Here is an 18,017-nt window from a genome sequence, read left to right on the forward strand (position 1 = left end):
CTTGCATGAGGAATTCAATGGGCTTTGTGATACTGAAATTGTAACCTGATAATGAAGCAATACAGTTACAGATTTTGCTCTTCCTTACAACCCTGTGGGGACATCACCTGTTGTGACCCTCTTCACAAGTCCCACAGCTAGACAATATCTAAGTGGCTAGCATGCAGTGGATGAAATGAGAAATTCACTTTTAATAAATATCTTTTAATCTTTTAATTACATACATGTTATCATAATTATGTGGATACAAAACTGAAAATGTTAGTCTTATCTGTTGCTTTTGGGTGATCCACCACAAAAAACTTCTTGAGAGATTTCTACATTTATATATGAGACTTAGACATGTGAGAGATACCCCAAGACAAATAATTCAAAACAGTAATTTAAACAAGCTTTTCTTAAGAACAGAATTCTCTACTGTCTGCCGCTGAAAAACATGCAAGTTGCCCAAAGCAGCTGGACCATGTGAATCCTACGGAGTCCTGTGCTATTGGCTTCCTAAGGCCCCTGAGTTCCTGATTCTCCTTTAGTCTGCTGGAAAACTCAGCAATACATCTGTATACTCTTTATTAGGCGCTCTATAAATATTTGAAAATTAAAGGCAATCCATAGGTTAAAGTAAGACAGCAAAACCACTGTTAAATTTGCAGGGGTTTTATTGTTGCAGTCCTTTTTTTTATTTTTTCTATAAGCTTCTGATTGCAATAATTAGTACTGAAAATTCTACGTTATACTCATTTTTCCCATCTCAGGTTGGAGAAATAGAACTCTTTTAACTAGCCCTACTGTTGGGTGTCAGACTGATTTAAAGGTGGCCAGCTTGTTTCACAGCTACCTACATGAGGAAATAAAAGCAGATGTCATAATCAAGACAAACAGGTTGGCCTGACCAGCTATTCCTCTCCAGAGACATGGCTGCCTACTCCATTAGCATAAGTATAAAGTAATATATTACCTAAGCTCCCAAAATCTGAGATATGATTCTGTTATATAAAACACAGTCTCGCTCTCACCCTCCCACTCCATTTTCACACAGCACATCAACACAATGGTGTTATAAGTATTGCCATTTTCAGAGCAAAACCAATTCTGTAGCCTTAAAGGTATACAGGCTCAGACTTTCCAGCGCTAACAGGAGACACACTGAAGAGTATCCACTGAAATGTAAATGGTGCATTGGAAAACACTGGGGCCTGCTTTGTGTACTAAACACTCGCTAATAAATACCTCCAATATTATCAATGTAAAATTATGGTTGTTTTGACAAGACAGGCTACCAAACTCTCATTACGTGTTATTTTAAAACTAATCTTTATTATAGTTACTGTGAATTACTCTACCCCACCTGCCATTATGCAGACACAGAAAAGAAGGGATTGTTCCAGCACTGTCGCTCGCAGGACTGTCTCTAAGCAAGCAGTACAAGCCAGATGAAATGGCGTTTTTCCTACTTTGCATACTCTTCTGTAGGTAGCTTAACAGTTTTTTTCTCATTGCATTTTCATAACAAGCGGTTTCTGTGTCACAGACATATCTTCCCTCTTCAAGGCAGAGTCAAAAAATGTAAGCTCAGCCCTCTACTGCCAAACAGAACAGATGTCAGAGTACAAACTCAGCGCTGGCTGGAGCCACCGGCATTTTGTCTGGATAATTTCACAATGAATTCAGGCAACCAGATGTGTTTGTCTGGCATTCCCAAACTGCTGTGTCAGTAGTGATGTCAAGGTTTAACACAAATTGCTTCTAGAACTAGGCACAGAGAAACACATAGATGAAGTTTTTTTTAAAAAGTCCTGCAGTAGCAAAGGTGTAAACTTTCAGCAGTCCCAGCAAGAGCAGAATGCTAAGCAATACACAAAATCCTTTCCTCAGTTTCTTTCAAATGTTAATAGTGCGTACATCACTTGAAAACAGATGCCAAAGCGAAGAGATGATTTCCTTTATTAGAAGAATCATTTCTTTCACAGGCCAAATCCACAGTGAGCATTGCTCTGACTCCTCAGGCCTTACACTTCCTTACTAGTGCTGAAACTGCCCAACTACAAGGACGCTACTCTGAGGATTTTAACCACCTTGATCAGCAGCTCTCAGCTAGCTGCTTCTTAGAACAAGTAATGAGAAGTTTAGGAAAATACTCAGGTTTTGAACAGTGAGAGGCTTTTATATGGCTGCATTTCACGACGTAGGAGATACCTACCTGGTATGTTTCTACAGGCTTTGTTTCCATGTTCAGATCCCAAACCTTGACAGTGAGGTAATCTCTTGTTAGCATGTATCTACCACTGTGACTGAATTTGACATCTGACACTGAAGAGATAATTTCTGAAAAAAATGATCTGTTACTGGGGTCTTCTGGTTCTTCATAAACTGTTCAAAGAAAGAGAAGCAAGAGATAAATCAGAATTCTATTAAAAAAATGCTCTGCTGTACAATCTGAACTGTGCATTTTTGTGAAACATGTAATTCAGTATACCAAGGAATACCATATAGAATTAATTATATGCCCAGCACTTAATTTACTCTTTTACCTCCATCATTTTCTTCATCATTTACCAGCAGTCCTGGCTAACTGGGGAGGTCCCAGAGGACTGGAGGTCAGCCAATGTGACGCCCACCTACAAGAAGGGCTTCAGGGAGGATCAGGTGAACTACAGGCCTGTCAGCCTGACCTCGGTGTTAGGGAAGGTTATGGAGCAGATCAGCCTGAGTGCCATCACATGGCATGTGCAGGACAGCCAGGAGGTTAGACACAGTCACGCGAGTTTATGAAGGGCAGGTCCTGCTTGACAAACTTGATCTCCTTTTACAACAAGAAGACCTACTTAGTAGATGAGGGAAGATCTGTGGATATTGTCTACCTGGACTTTAATACAGCCTTTGACACCGTCTCCCACAGCATTCTCCTGGAGAAACTGGCTGCTCATGGCTCTGATGGGTGGACTCTATGCTGGGTTAAAAGCTGGCTGGACAGCTGAGCCCAGAGTGGTGGTGAATGGAGTTATATCCAGCTGTTGGCCAGTCACAGGTGGCGTTCCCCAGGGCTCAGTGCTGAGGCCAGTTCTGTTGTATCATTTATCAATGATCTGGATGAGGGAATCAAGTGCACCCTCACTCAGTTTGCAGATGACATCAAGCTGGGGGGGAGTGTTGATCTGCTCAAGGGCAGGAGGCTCTACAGAGGGATCTGGACAGAATGGACTGATGGGCCAAGGCCAACTGTGTGTGGTTCAACAAGGCTCAGTGCCGGGTCCTGCCCTTGGGTCACACCAACCCCACACAGTGCTATGGGCTTGGGGAAGAGTGACTGGAAAGATGCCTGGAGGGAAAGGGCCTGGGGGTGCTGGTCAACAGCCAGCTGCATATGAACCAGCAGTGTGCCCAGGTGGCCAAGAAGGCCAACAGCATCCTGGCTTCTATCTGCAACAATGTGGCCAGTAGGATCAGGGCAGTGATTATCCCCCTGTACTTGGCACGGATGAGGCTGCACCTCAAATACTGTGTTCAGTTTTGGGTCCTTCACAAGACACTGAGGTGCTGGAGGGTGTCCAGAGAAGGGCAACAAAGCTGGTGGAGGATCTAGAGCACAAGTCTTTTGAGGAGCAGCTGAGGGAACCAGAGTTGTTTAGCTTGGAGAAAAGGAGGCTTGGGGAGACCTTACTGCTCCATACAACTACCAGAAAGGAGGTGTTAGGCAGGTGGGAGTAGGTCTCTTCTCCAAGATAACAAGTGACAGGACAAGAAGAAACAGCCTCAAGTTACACCAGGGGAAGTTTAGACTGGATATTAGGAAAAAATTGCTGAGCAGGAAGGTGGTTGAATCATTGAATCACACGCCCTGGAGGTTTTCAAAAAAACATGCAGATGCAGTGCTTAGGGACATGCTTTAGTGGTGGCCTTGGCAGCCCTCGATTAACAGTAGGACTTGATGATCTCAAACGTCTTTTCCAACCTAAATGATCCTATGATTCTATGATCTTTACATAAAAATACAAACTGTAAACTTTAAATATTAACCTTACAGCTAAGGGCCCAAAACATCACCTTGGGCAATTATGTCAATACACCAGTTAGTTGACTACAGCTACCTACAGCAAGGCGTTTCACCTACGGTCATCCCTTCTGAGGGCTGCACATCCTGTTCCCTTACAACCGAAATTCAGGTGTCCCTATGCCCTGGTTTCAGCTGGGATACAGTTAATTTTCTTCTTAGTAGCTGGTACAGTGCTGTGTTTTGGATTTAGTATGTGAATAATATTGATAACGTGCTATTGTTTTGAGTTGTTGCTAGGTACTGTTTATACCAAGTCAAAGACTTTTCAGGTTTTCAGGCCCTGCCAGTGAGAGGGCTGGATGGACACAAGAAGTTGGGAGGGGACACGGCCAGGACAGGTGACCCAAACTAGCCAGAGATATTCTGTACCATGGGATGGCATGCTCAGTATATAAACTGGGACGAGCTGTCCAGGGGCTGCCGATTGCTGCTCGGGGACTGGCTGGACATCAGTCAGCAGATGGTGAGCAGTTTTATTGTGCATTACTTGCTCTTTTTTTTCCTTTTGGATTTTATTCCTCTTTCTCCCTCTTTCTCCTTTCCATTACAATTGATGTTATTACTATTGTGTTTTATTTTATTTTATTTATTAATCTTTACTTAAGTCAACCCACAAGTTTTGCCTTTTTGCCAGATCTCCTCCCCATCCCTCTGGGGGTTTGGGGCAGGGGGGAGTGAGCAAGTGGCTGCATGGTACTTAGTTGCTGGCTGGGGTTAAACCACAAGACCCTGTCACACAAAAGGCGTACACGTGGTCTCACAACAGTTTTGGCATTCCCAGGAGAAGTGCTAACTCAAAGCCTGCCCTGCTTGCCAGAACCAGCTGGCCAGTCTGCAGGCTACTCACTGGTCATGTCTGAAGGCGTCTGAGACTAAACACGCGAATTCTGAAAAGCAACTGCAAATTGTGATTACCTCTTCCTGAGGTCAGCAGAAAATAGACAGTGATTTACCATGTGGACACATGAACTACTTAGCTGATATGCAGTTGCTGAAATTTCTGGAAAGCACTAACCTCATTGTCTGTGCTGGTGAAATACTGCTTACAGTACTTCCATACAGGGAACTCCAGCTCCTGTAGCTGGGAGACTGGTCATCCCTGTTCAATTGCACATACTAATGATACTGGATAACTCACATTGAATTGCAGGAACTCAAAAAATCTGGTATTAGTGTGCTCTACTTCATCTGCTGCAAGTCCACTAATCACCAAGTTCTCTTCATTCTTCCCCAGAAAGCCAGCATTTACTCTAGCCCTGCCTACCAGGTGCCTAGAGCACCTCTGTTGTTCTCTTGCAGGTATCTGTGGCCCCGTGTTCCAAATGACTTTATATGGTGAACCTCAGTAGAAAGTCAGGCTTTCTGAGTCTTTCAGTTCTCAGCAAAATCAGTAGGGTTTTGGCACCCGTGTCTAGAATATTCTTTGAAAACTGGCAATTTGGTGAGTGTCATTTTCAAGTTTCAAAAGCAGGTGAAGAAAAGCTATGATATGAGACATGAAAATGTGCTGAAAGTAGAACAACTTTTTACTGTCAGTCAAAACAGAGTTTTTGTGTAGTCCACTGGAACATTCCTCTCTCAATTAATTTATCTATGACTATGATTCAGACTGTTGAAAGCAACAAGGTTACAGTTTCCATCAGGTGAAATAATGTTCTACTGAAAGTTAAGGGTGAGCATGTGGGCGAAGTAAGTGGGGTAATGCAAAAAATTACAGGCAATTTTCTTTGGGGGTGGGCAGTAGAATGCAGCCAGGCGTGCACATGAGAATAAGGTCTATATTTGAACATGTACCACACATCTAAATGGTAATGAACTACTTCAAAAAGGGTGAAAAAAACTTTTCTTTTCAGACAGATTGTAAACGAACAACTTTAAATAGCTCTTCAAAAATTTGCCTAGACATTCTGCAAAGCAGGTATTTTGTAATTATCCTGTCAGATTTTCAACAGAATTCTGATGAGCACAAAGCAATTATCGTTTCTTATACCTCTTCCCCTTAATCTGTCCAAACTATGTTCTTGGCTGGCATGAATTTCATCCTCCTAATTATGATGTGAAGTTGCTATTAAAATAAGGAAAGGAAAAAAAAAAAAAGCGCACCACCACCCTAACTGAACTACACCTTCATTTATAGCTGAGATATATCTTCTTGGATCTATGTGTCTTGTTCCCATGATTAGAAGAGTAATATTTGCACCTGGATACTCTGTATTTTGTTAATTAATGAGATTAAACTATTTAATCCTTTATCTGCACGGTTTGTTGCTTTTCCATCCTTACCACAGTAAGTATTAGAAAGACTTAGGTCAATTAACTGCAGAAACCAATGCAGGCATGAAACCTTCATATCACTACAGAAAAATAGACTAGTAGAAATAATTAGTAGCAGCAATTTTTTGCATATAGCTCCTATAGTCAGTATAACCAGGACAGGAAAATTGTTACAGGAAATTACCAGCAGTTCCCAGTGCTAGAGAAAGCTTAGCAACATATGCCTGAGCAACCAAAACAAGGCATTGGGCTCAGAAAATGAAGGTGAGACACAGCGTTCTTGGGCCTTAGCTATTTCTGGTTTAGCATCAACATAAGGTTATGGATACACTGCAAGAAAGCATAACCTTCATTCAGTTTCTAATACAAGTTGAGTAATTGGTGACTGAACAGCAGTGACAGACACGTGACTTGGAGTTCAGTTTGGACAAGCAATTCAAATTCAACCCTGGCCTCTTCAAGCTTATAGGAGAAAACATGTACTAGCCCACTGTTCACAAAACCAGGTTTGCCAGCCTGCACTGGAAACACATTTTCTGTTCATTACAGTTTAGACTTTGCTTTTGGAGGCTGCTCTTATGCCAGGGGGCAATCAGCACTCAAACCAGGAGACCTGAAATCTAGCCTACTTTTCTATATTGAAATAAAACTTGTTTGATCAGGACTTGGGATCAGAACTTTATTGAGATTAGGTTACAAATTCATCATACTATTTGACTAATTTCTTGACTAACTTCTTAATAACCAACTTTTGCCATGAAGAAGGGTATTTAAGTTTCTTGAAAACCATGTTCTTGATAATCTTCACAGTACTAATTTTATCAAAGACACAAAGCTACCTGTCTAGTTGCAAACTAATGGAACACAGGAGTTGCAAATGGTGGGGTGTGCTGAGCTTTCACCTGACACTGCTAGATTTAGATATGACCTTGACAATAGCACTACAGAACAGAGAAATACCATGGGATTACAGAGGGAAACAGCATATCTCTGAGTACAGCTAGTGCTGGAGAGAAGCCTTCAAGGAAGACATCATTCCCACCCCTTACTCCATTAGGAGATACATGGATAAGCTGGGAAGTCTGCTTAGGGAAATAAAAATCCTCAGCCCGTTTCTGTGCAGCTTCCTGCTCACAAGTTAGAAAACAGGGTAGTGTTTCAAAGAAGTCCAGACTTCAGAAAGAAGGATGGATTGTATGAAGGATACTTGCCAGAGCACTGTTTTCCTAAATTTTGAAGAAAATCATCAGCATAAAAATATGCTGCTTCTTTCTCAAAAGGAACTGCCATCTGCTGAAAAATAAACTCTCACATCTTGTAAAAAATTTTTTTTCAGTGTTGCTTGAATTTTTCTAATCTAATGTAGACATAGAGACTCCCCTTAGAATCAGTAGGACAGAAAAGGCATCTCTAAGGTGTGCATTTATGACGCAGATATATATGCAGATGTCTAAAGTTAAAAAAAAAAGGCCAGGAACAGCTAGAATGGGTGGGAAGGTCCATCTCACTCAGCTTCCCGTCTAGACACTAGCCAAACAAAAGCAGATGTTGGGCAGTAGCTAAGAAGCTTGTGGCGTACACGCTTCCCACTAACACCGCTGTGGCTCTCAAGTCAGTGAGCTGCACTCTGGGTGTCATAGCTGCTGCCACTGCAACTTCCCACTTACTTTAATATTGCTGTGATTCCACAAACTTGAAAGCTATACATTTTGGACAAGACACATCCAATTAAAAAAAAACAAAACACAAAAACACCCCACCCAAACTAATCTTCAAATTCATTTCTAAACAAGAACTAATGATTGACAAAATTTAGAGCTACGCATGTGAGTGTAACCTTTCTTATACATGCTGTTTCTCAGTTTTACATTAATTGCCAAAAAAATCTGATAATGAGGAGACTGGAATGTCTCACTCCACTCAACACCACACAAACTGCAAGGGCCGTGAGGGTGAGGGCATGCTTTGAAATCCCACTATAATGGTCTGGAGAGAGACCTGGTAGCCACCGATACTGCCTTCCTCTTCAGCTTTGCGAGCTACCTTTCACTGCTGTATGATATTCCAGTTTCTCTAATATGTAATTGTGAAAGAGGGATATTGAACAGCTAAGAACACAGGAAAGTGATAAATCAAACAGCATTACTGTGTGCACTCCACCGAAAAACAGTGAGTAGAATGTAACTAACAATTACCCCAACAATAGCCAAGAATAACTCAGCCTCATAAAACATAAACCCCAAGGTTCACCTAAAAGGTTTTTCTCTTTCGCTGTCCTATCTCCAAAGATGCACATTTTTTTATGGAGTCATTGGTATTCTCCAGATGCCAGAACCACGGAAAATTAATATTTTATTTGCTGGGCAGAGCTTTAATCATTGCAGGGTGTAAATTCTGGTATATGTGAACTTTAAAAAATAATCATAGTGCTAAAAATGGCTCATATGGTGGGTGCAGTGTCACAATCCAATACAGCATACAAAATCCTGTATGCCTCCCAAAATCATCGAAACAAGGAGTATGCAGGAATCTCTGCATTATAATATAGGGCCTTCAGGAATTCCTCAGCTGAATTTTCAACATTCCTTCCACTTCTTTTCCTCTTACCTTCACACTTTTGCCTGGATGAAGTAAAAACACAAGCACCTGCAGCAGTGTTGCAAGACAAATAGTTCCAAAATACAAACACAAGTAATTTTTTTAAAAACAGAAAAAAGAATTATCTATTTAAAGGGAAAGCAGTAACAGTATCTGAGGTAATACGGGGCAGGGGTTAGAAAAGCTACCTAAAATAATGAAAGTTTATCTGGAGCTACTTTTCACTTTCAGTCAGAATTTGTAAGTGAATTATTCAGTTAAAAAAATCTTTCATTGCTTTTAAGAGAGCAAAACAGCGTACAAACTTTGGTAAAATTTTGTTATTGTGGTCTGAGCACTTCATGATAACTGCAAGGGTCTACTGTTAAATATCAGTAAACAAAACAAAGAGAAACCGAGAATTAGCAAGGAAGAAGCCTCTTGATGCTAACACTGTGTACTCCTTAAGGCATAAAGGTATGAACCTTGAAAATTTCTGTTACTGCTGACCAATAGCAGAACTATGGATAAACCCAACTTTTTGCTATTACAAAGCCAAATATATTTAACAAGAAAAGCAAAGATGAATGATGCTTACATATATTGTAGAATCTGTGATTATCTAGGGGGAAACAAAAACCAAACCAGGGAAAACTTGAAGATGAAAGTTTATCAGCTCCACAGATTTGGTAAGAAATTCCATCATTCATAGGATAAAATTGTAAGCAGTTTTAAATAGTCATTCCCTATAGCAGAAAAACAAAGCTATTTTCTTTCTATGTCTGAACAAATAATATCTTATTAAAGCTTTCTTTCTAGGATATGGCTTACAGTTTCCTGTCCTGAAAACTTCTGGTTTTATAGCATTTAAGTGTTGTTACTTAGATTTCAGTTCTAGGAAATCCTGCACCATGAAATAACTCTCTCCCTCCCTCCGAAGACCAAAAATGGGTGCAGAAAATCATTGGATTCCTGTTCAAGGGTCACAGCTACAAATGGGTGAAGACAGTTTTGGCAACACTGGAAAAAGAGGCAGTGGGGTTAATGAGGAGGGAGAGGACTGTAGAGGTCAGTCAGCAAAAATGCTAGAACGAGAGAGGGAAAATAATTTTCTTTTTTATTATCCAAGCATGCAAAGAGTCTGCAGCTAGGCTGAATTAAGGACTTACTACAGACAACCTCTGAGTTATACAGGTACACACACAACAGGTGTATTTCAACTGGATGTGAAATACTAGTAGTGGATCAGGTAAACTCCCAGCGGGCTTTAAATTTCATGAAAACAGAAAACAGATGTTCCAAGCCAAAAAAATTATCCTCTAATTTAAGTCTCTCTTTTATTTTAGATCCCAAATGAAAATGGCTGTGATACCTGAATAAAACCTACTAGAAAACAGTACTTGGAAATGTATGGAATTTCACCCATCTTGACAGACCAGCCACAGCAACTTGCAAAAGGAACAAAACCAATATGCTCTCCTTATAGCTGCTACATAAACACTTCTAAACTTTTTTTCCTGAAATACATGGCTATACTAATCAAATATTTCTCACAAAACATGATCCTAAGCTAAAAATCCTACAATTCAACTGCACTCTAATACGTTTAGATGGTAAATTAGCACCATCCCCGAGGACAGCTGTGATTTGCTCCACCACACATATTCCATAAGGTTTAGTATAAAAACCCTAAATATCACTGAATTTATATAAAAATACTAATCACATTCATTTTTTCAACTCCATGATAGTTGTTCATATCGTTCAATACAGAAAGCATGGGGTGGGGTGGGGTGTGTGTGTGCCATTTAATTCAAGATGTGCTCACATCTTGAACTATGTGAAGTTTTGGTCTTATCTCTAATGTGGTAGAGGTCTCAAGAAGACACAAAAATGGGCAATAACAACAACCACAAGTATCAAATGACTTCCATGCAGGGAGCGACTAAATAGACTGGGGTGCCTCAGCCTAGGAAAGACTGAGGGGTTTGTGATTAAAAGTGGCATGGAAAGGATGAATAGGGAACGACAGTTCACTTTGTACACTGTCTCTTCCAATCAACAAATAGGGGTCATCAAGTGAAACTAGGAAAGGGTAAGCACAGAGCGGATGGTTCTTCATCCTATTCCTAATTAAGCTGCTAAAGACTTTACTGAAAGATATTGCCAATAGTAAAAACTATACACATGTTCAAAAGTAACTGCACAAGTTCAAGAAAAAAACCCCACAAACATGCATTTGAGTATTGTTAAATGCAGTAAGTTCACTCTCGTTAAAGTCTATGAACCCCAAGTTTCCAACTGCAAAGTGCAGAGGCTAAAAATTATACATTTGCTCTGTTCTTGTATTTCCTGTTAACATCGCTACTGCCCACTATCAGAGCCAGAATACTGGGCTAGAAGGACCTCTGTTCTCCCGGGTATAGTCATTATTATGCACTGTTAAAATACACTTTAGGATTTCATTACAAAAGAGTTCCTGAGTTCACTCTAAGTGAATCAAGACCAACTGCAAAGCTCTCTTTGAAATTCATGTCCATTCATGCCTTTTACCTTCATTATTTATGATACTTGTTTGATTTACTATTACTATTTACTTATCTTTCACTATCTCTGAATGTTTTACTGTTTTTCTATTAAGCCAATCCGCTCTTACATTCACCTCCTTCAGAAATTTTCTTCCAAGATCAGGACGTTCTGCTAACGTGACAATCCTGCCTTCATGGTCTCCACTAATTTAAAGGGTTCTACAAGTGTAGAAATTTTTGATTCTACGTTCATAAGCAATCTAAAACACAATATACTTCATGACTTATACAGTAAAACAACTAAACACACTATTTAGCATTTGATATTACCATAGCCTGTATTTGCTTATACTGTTTTAAACTGAAAAAGCAGTATCTTTTTGTATGTCAATTTTCTATTTGTTTTTTTATAATTTAGAGAGCATCTCTCCTCGTGCCCTGGTCACTTACACATCGTCTTCATTGAGTAAAAGCAAGCTTCTGAAGTTACCTCCACACCACACACTGAAATACCACCTACCATAAAGCATTCCTTTATCCAATGACACAATATTAAAACTAGGCTTCTCATCAATACCTCTAGAGAGTATGGCTTTTAAAAGCAGAGCCAATCAATATTTAAGAATCTGTTTTACCATCTGCAGTGAGTTGTTGCAGCCTGTCACAAACCACAAGGGATAGTGCATTAGTGCTTGAAAGGGAAAGGCAGATCAATAGCTAAAGATCAGTGGGTGGGAGCTTCACTACAGAGTTGCTTTTATTAATGTAACTTAGCCAGTGAGTTTGTTAATAAAGAGAAATGCTGCTAAAGAGAGCAAGGAAGTGAAAAACCACAAAGCTAATCTAAAAGATCAAGCCTCTTTAAACCTCGGTCTCACAATAACTTATGTGCGTGTTTAATGCCGTGCATTGTGAGCAATCCCATGGAGTTAATGAGACATAAAACTACTACTTCTCTATAGCCAAATCCATGCGTAAGTCTTTCCAAACTTGATAAGTAAGGTGAGTGATAAGTGGGGATTTTTTCCCCCTAGTGAAACAGGATCTTGAAAGAATAATGTTGAAGACATTGAAAAGCAGCATTTGTTGCTATTACAAAATTAAGCAAACAAGACAGGGATTTTAATAGACTGAATAATTAAAGCATTCTTACAGCAATTATTTGTTTTATCTGTGTGTGGTTGGGGAAGAGGGGTTAATGAAACACCTCTTCAATCATAAATCATTTACCATTGCTTCAGGCTTTTCTCTTTCCTCTTACGATTTGATAGCTAGGAATACACAAATCAGGTTTTTTCCTTCCTCTGATTTAATTTTAACATATCTTGCACAACTGGAGGAAATATTACATAGACATAATTGCATTTCTGTATGAACACTTCTGAATTTTAATTAGCCATGTTTTAAATGTCTTTATTATACATTCATCCAAACTGCACAGAATGGAAGCTTTACAGCCATGCTAAAGGCAATGTTCTACCAAATTTCAATGGGATCCCTGCACAAGGAAGGATCCCTTCCAGGATCTAGTTTAGCATGCGTGAAATTGTAGTAACAGATCTTTAGTGACAGTCATAATTACAAAATTATCAGAATACAGGCACATTTTTTCATTGGGGATATAAAATCACCAATGAATATATGCCTTTGTAGTGCATGCTTACAAAATAAATCCAGAATTAGGATAAGCAGAACAAGCCTTTACTGAAGCACAGAGTCAAATCATTACGGAAGCTTAGATAAGTTTCACTCCTGTCACATGAAACCTTGCAGATTTTGCCTGAAGTGGACATTACTTTGACAGTGGCCTCTCAATGCACAAAGGAGAATGGAGACTGTCTCTTTCTCAGATGATAGCCTGACATGAGACCAGATGCAGAAATAAAAAGCGTACTTTAGATGTAACGCTTACACTGAAGAAAAACAAGTTGTCTCTTTTCCAGTCATACAATAGCTGTCATTCATTTGGAAAGGTCAATATTAATTAGCAAATCCAGCAGGGATAGTCTGTCACAGGCCTTTTTGTGCATCTGGTTGTTCTCTGTTGCAAATGAAAGATAATCCATATTCAGCTAGAGGTCTGAAAGCTGTCTTGTCTGAAATGCCAACCTCCTTTAAATGACTGGTATATATAATTCATCTATTTTGAAAAATTCAACATGTTGAAGTAGATTATCCTTGATTTCTGTTTTGGCTGCTTCCACAGTTCTGAATTCTGAAGTTTAAAATCAAAGGTAATCTCAAAAAACCCAGAAGATAACCGAACTGAGTTACATGCCAGACTGACAGAATAGTGGTACTTATCCTTGGGGAAGGGCTGGCATTTCTTTCATGCCTGGATTTAAAATAAAAACGTGGAAAAGGACTTTGGGTGGCATCTTTGGGTCACAAACCAAATGCCAAATTCACTCTGCATTGCTCCATAGATCATTTTATACTTTTCAGATATTGATTACCTATGCCATGGAATCGGGAAGGCACCAGCTGAGTTGCTTTGTCCCTTTCAGGGAGAGTCCAGAGAAGACAGCTGTTAGGACATCTACAAATGCTTCTTCAGTCAAAGGGAGGGGGGCTTTAAATGGCTCCTGCTACAGACCCAGATGTCAGAAGCTTATGAAGTCTGTATGGAGGACGGAAAGCATGAACTAACAGAGACAGAGGCTAACTGCATTATGCAGCCTAAAGGTCTGTATTTTGAAGACCACCATGGCACATGGAACAATAAACCTGAAACTGCAGCTCCTCTTTCCTTGAAGTGTTTTGTTGTAAATTTTGCACAAGGGTAATGGATAATTAGAAACAGGGGTTTAGCCTATAAATACGTATTAAGAAATTAACACTAAAAAAAATCCTTAAAGCAACATATGGAATTTAAACAAATTACAACTTCAGAAGTGTGCAATGACTTTAATATATTAAGGCTATTACATGGAATATCAATAGGAGTTATATTCCAGTGATTTAAATTTCCATGTTTCATAACTATACAGTTCCTATTTACCACTTAATACTGAATTTAATAATTCTGATTAATTACTGAAAAAGCTCTTCATTTTTCTTCATTTTTTCCAACGTCACATGCTCAAGCTCAGTTTTCTTTAGCTGACTGCTTTACTAGATGATCTGTTGAAACAAGGTCTCTATCTGGTCTGCAAGTTGTTTGGAAGAATATTATCTCCATGCACATTTATAAGGAGCTCTGAACAGAATATTAGCAAGAAAAGATCAAAACCAAATTAGCAACTATTTGCTAATCGGACAGTTGCATATTGTACTGCTGAAGTATTTTCCAGTCCGGATGCTCTTACTGCAACAGTACCCTCACACTTTTCTTCCTTTTCACCTGAATCCCTTGCATGAGAATTTGTGGTATCCGGGGTGGGGGGTATTTCTTTTATTTCTTGGATGTTCCCAGCTAACTGCTCTAATAAGAATACTTTTGCAGCTGCTAGTTTCCCTTGTTCTGCTGCTGTCACACATTTCCCATATACTGACTTCTTTCTACGCTGCATTGCCATGCACGTTGCCTGAATAACACCTCAAGGATGACCTTTGGGTATTTTGCCACATATGTTATTTAGATGAAAGCTTCCAGATTATTTAAATTAATCCCCTATTTCTTCCTGCTTGAGTCTGACTTTCATACCTGTTTTAAATCTTCACCTATAACCCCATGGACTGCAAGGACACCTTCTTCCATATTCCCATCCCTGCAATATTCTAAATAAGCAGAAATATTAATCTCTTTTTTTCACCTCCTCTCCAGAATATTTTGATCGAATTATGTCCCACTACTTGGAAAGTCTGATAATAATACAGAACACTATTACGTACTTATCTCCCCTATGGTTACAGATTGGGCTTTCCTGGATATCCATTTGTAATGGCCACATATGCTTTGCTTCTGGTTGCTCACTCAGCATTGCATGATCTATTAAAGAGGTGTTCTAAGAAGCAGTTTCAGGTAGTCTATTAGAAAAACAACACATTTTTATCACACCTTATCGGTATCTCAATGACCATTTAACATTCAGCTACAGACCTCATATTTTTTCAATGCCTTATGGATAGATTTGGTTCTGAGATAATTTTTCTAAGGGACAGAGGTCCCCATTACAACTCATCACACAAATCGGCAGCTTGCTAATAAATCTCAGCATAGGCATCAAGGATGAGTAGATATGGAAGAAGTCTCTTGTCTCTTCCACATCAGAGCCATAAAAGATTTCTAAGGGAAACCTTGTAGTGTTGCTAACACTACTGCCAAACAAACAGATTTTGCCAGTGAGCTTAGCAAACCAGAATTCTTCAAGAACACTGTAGTTTATTAACATCTTGTGCCAGTCACACTACACATATTAGTATGTAATTTATTTATACAGTATGACACAGTAATTATTCACGGCACTCTCTAGACTTGTAATAACAGAAGGGCCCTTCCCCCAAAAGCTGCAACCAACTTCAACCAAGCCACAGAGATTTGGATAACAAAGGGCCTGAAAAAGGAGTAGACCAAAAAGTTCATATGCTTCGCATCCAGGTATTTTTTCTAAGTTTTACATTGTATCTTTTATCCCTAAAAATAGGCACACCATTACAACATCGGAACAGCATCTGAAATAGCGATGTTAGACTGAATTGAGAAAATAGGGTTGCATTGCAGAACATGAGAGGTTACAGTGACTATAGTTGTAGCTGTTTTGGTTCAGAAGTGAAGTTAGTTATGAGGAAAGATTGAAAGGTGAGCTGAGCTAGGAGAATAGAGTACTGATCATGAACATATAGCATGTGTAAAGCAACTGTAGAGAGGAATCTGATGCACAGTAAAGATACTGGAGAGGCAATCGTGCAAATATTTGATTTTGCTGACTGATTGTTTATTTATTATATATTCTTTCAGGTTGCTATGGGCTTTATATAATTAGTTTTTCTTGCCTCTGAGAGCTATACTCAAACCACTCCAATCAGCACTACATGGGCCTATTTCTCTTAACACTTCGCAGTTCTACCATGGCTGTATCAATTTTGTATTATACACACTCAGCCTCTCAATGAGCTTGACTTGAGTTCAGTGCAGCAATGCTACATTAAATGACTATTTTCTAACTCACAGATCTGGAAAATGGGGTTTAATCAATGACCATGAGACCTTGCATTCCCTTCTGGCACAAAATGCCTTCTTTCATCCAGGCTTACTGTATTGTTGTTTAATAAGTTATGATTGGCATTTGGCACTGAGTTACAGGGGTACAGAGGCCTTATTAGCAGGAAGAAAGGAAAGCATTATGGAACAAAACAATTAAGTGGGACAAGATAACTCAACAGCGATGTGCTAGACTGTGTCATGCTCATATTTCACTTCATGTCATAGAATTCCCCCTACAAGCACAAGAGGATATAGCTAACAAAGGTAAACCACTCCTCTGCTTAGGAAATGGTCCTGAAAGGTTGTTTTCTGTAATAGGAGACCACATCCTAAGAGGTTCTGAGCATGTGCACTTCTCCTTGTGGCCAAAAGGCCTAGTCATAGGCTCTTAACTACATTTACTTCAGTTAAAAAAATAGCTATGTGCTAAATCTGTGCACTACTTGTATCTCACTTAAATATTCAAATGTTTTCTTCCTCCTCTCCTGCCCTACTAATAAGATCTGCCTAGCTCAAAAGGTTCAAGAAGGGTATCAAACCTCTTATGTGGCTCTGGCACTAAGAGGATTTCTCTTGAATTTCCTTTCCAGTGTTTCAACATTGCAAAAGAAACTAAAGACCCAATTCTGTGAGACAGAAGTGTCCTGGAAGCCCCAGCCTCGAAGGTGGCTAAAGCAGAGCAACCACAGTTCAATCACCAGGTCCTCAGCTCCTCATAGATACCAGCCAATACCTTTGTCTGGTGGTTTTCAGTCTCAGAAGATCAGTAATAAAGAGGTGGTCTGCACAAGGCAAAGTGGCTAGACTTGCCAGATTACTGGTGGGAAGAACCATATTCTCTTTTATCTAGACTATGATCCAATATAGTAAAACATTAGGAACATGCATTTTCCTTCATCCTTTGAGAACACAGACAGTCCCATGGTTTTAACACTTTGCTTCCTTGTTCTTATGCAAGTTTCAGATGTGAACTGTCATGAATTGGTGGGTCCATCTCAAAGTCTCACATGCTACATAAAATCACTTTAGGACAGATGACACCTTCCATACTAACACAGTATCTTCCCTGTCCCTCGTGTCCCCCTCCCCCAATTACTTATTTCCTCTGTATCTGTATTTACAGACACACTATTGAAAAAGTACATACAGGGAACGCTGCACTAAATTTTTAGGGATGATGCTGATATTTTTTAATCCAGAAAATGGATTCAAAATTTTGAATGCTATTTGAATGTCAAAATTTACTTGCTGCAGTATTTAGAACAGCAGTGGTGTATTCAAACAGTATGCTTATCTACTTGAAATACCTCCCCCAGCCCTCTGATATTTCATTTGAAAGGAATCGTCTCTCTTTTGCTAGAGAGTTGTGGGTTCTTCACTGGTTCCTACAGTAAGAACCACAAGGGCAACCAGTCACAGACATGACTTATCAAGTTCATAG

At 39.5% G+C, this 18,017-nt stretch overlaps 1 protein-coding gene across 8 annotated transcripts in view; it reads right to left on the reverse strand.

Annotated features, from left to right (window-relative positions):
* The window catches only part of PPP2R2C (protein phosphatase 2 regulatory subunit Bgamma), a 207,944-nt gene that overhangs the window by 16,953 nt on the left and 172,974 nt on the right, over positions 1-18,017 (reverse strand). For all 8 annotated transcript variants that reach the window (XM_037385213.1, XM_037385239.1, XM_037385222.1 and 5 more), the window contains one exon: positions 2,198-2,367. In XM_037385213.1, the coding sequence (XP_037241110.1) occupies positions 2,198-2,367 (170 nt within the window). The remainder of the gene's footprint in view (positions 1-2,197; positions 2,368-18,017) is intronic.

This window comes from Falco rusticolus, chromosome 1 (assembly GCF_015220075.1).
Source record: "Falco rusticolus isolate bFalRus1 chromosome 1, bFalRus1.pri, whole genome shotgun sequence".
In the NCBI taxonomy this organism is placed as follows: Eukaryota; Metazoa; Chordata; class Aves; order Falconiformes; family Falconidae; genus Falco; species Falco rusticolus.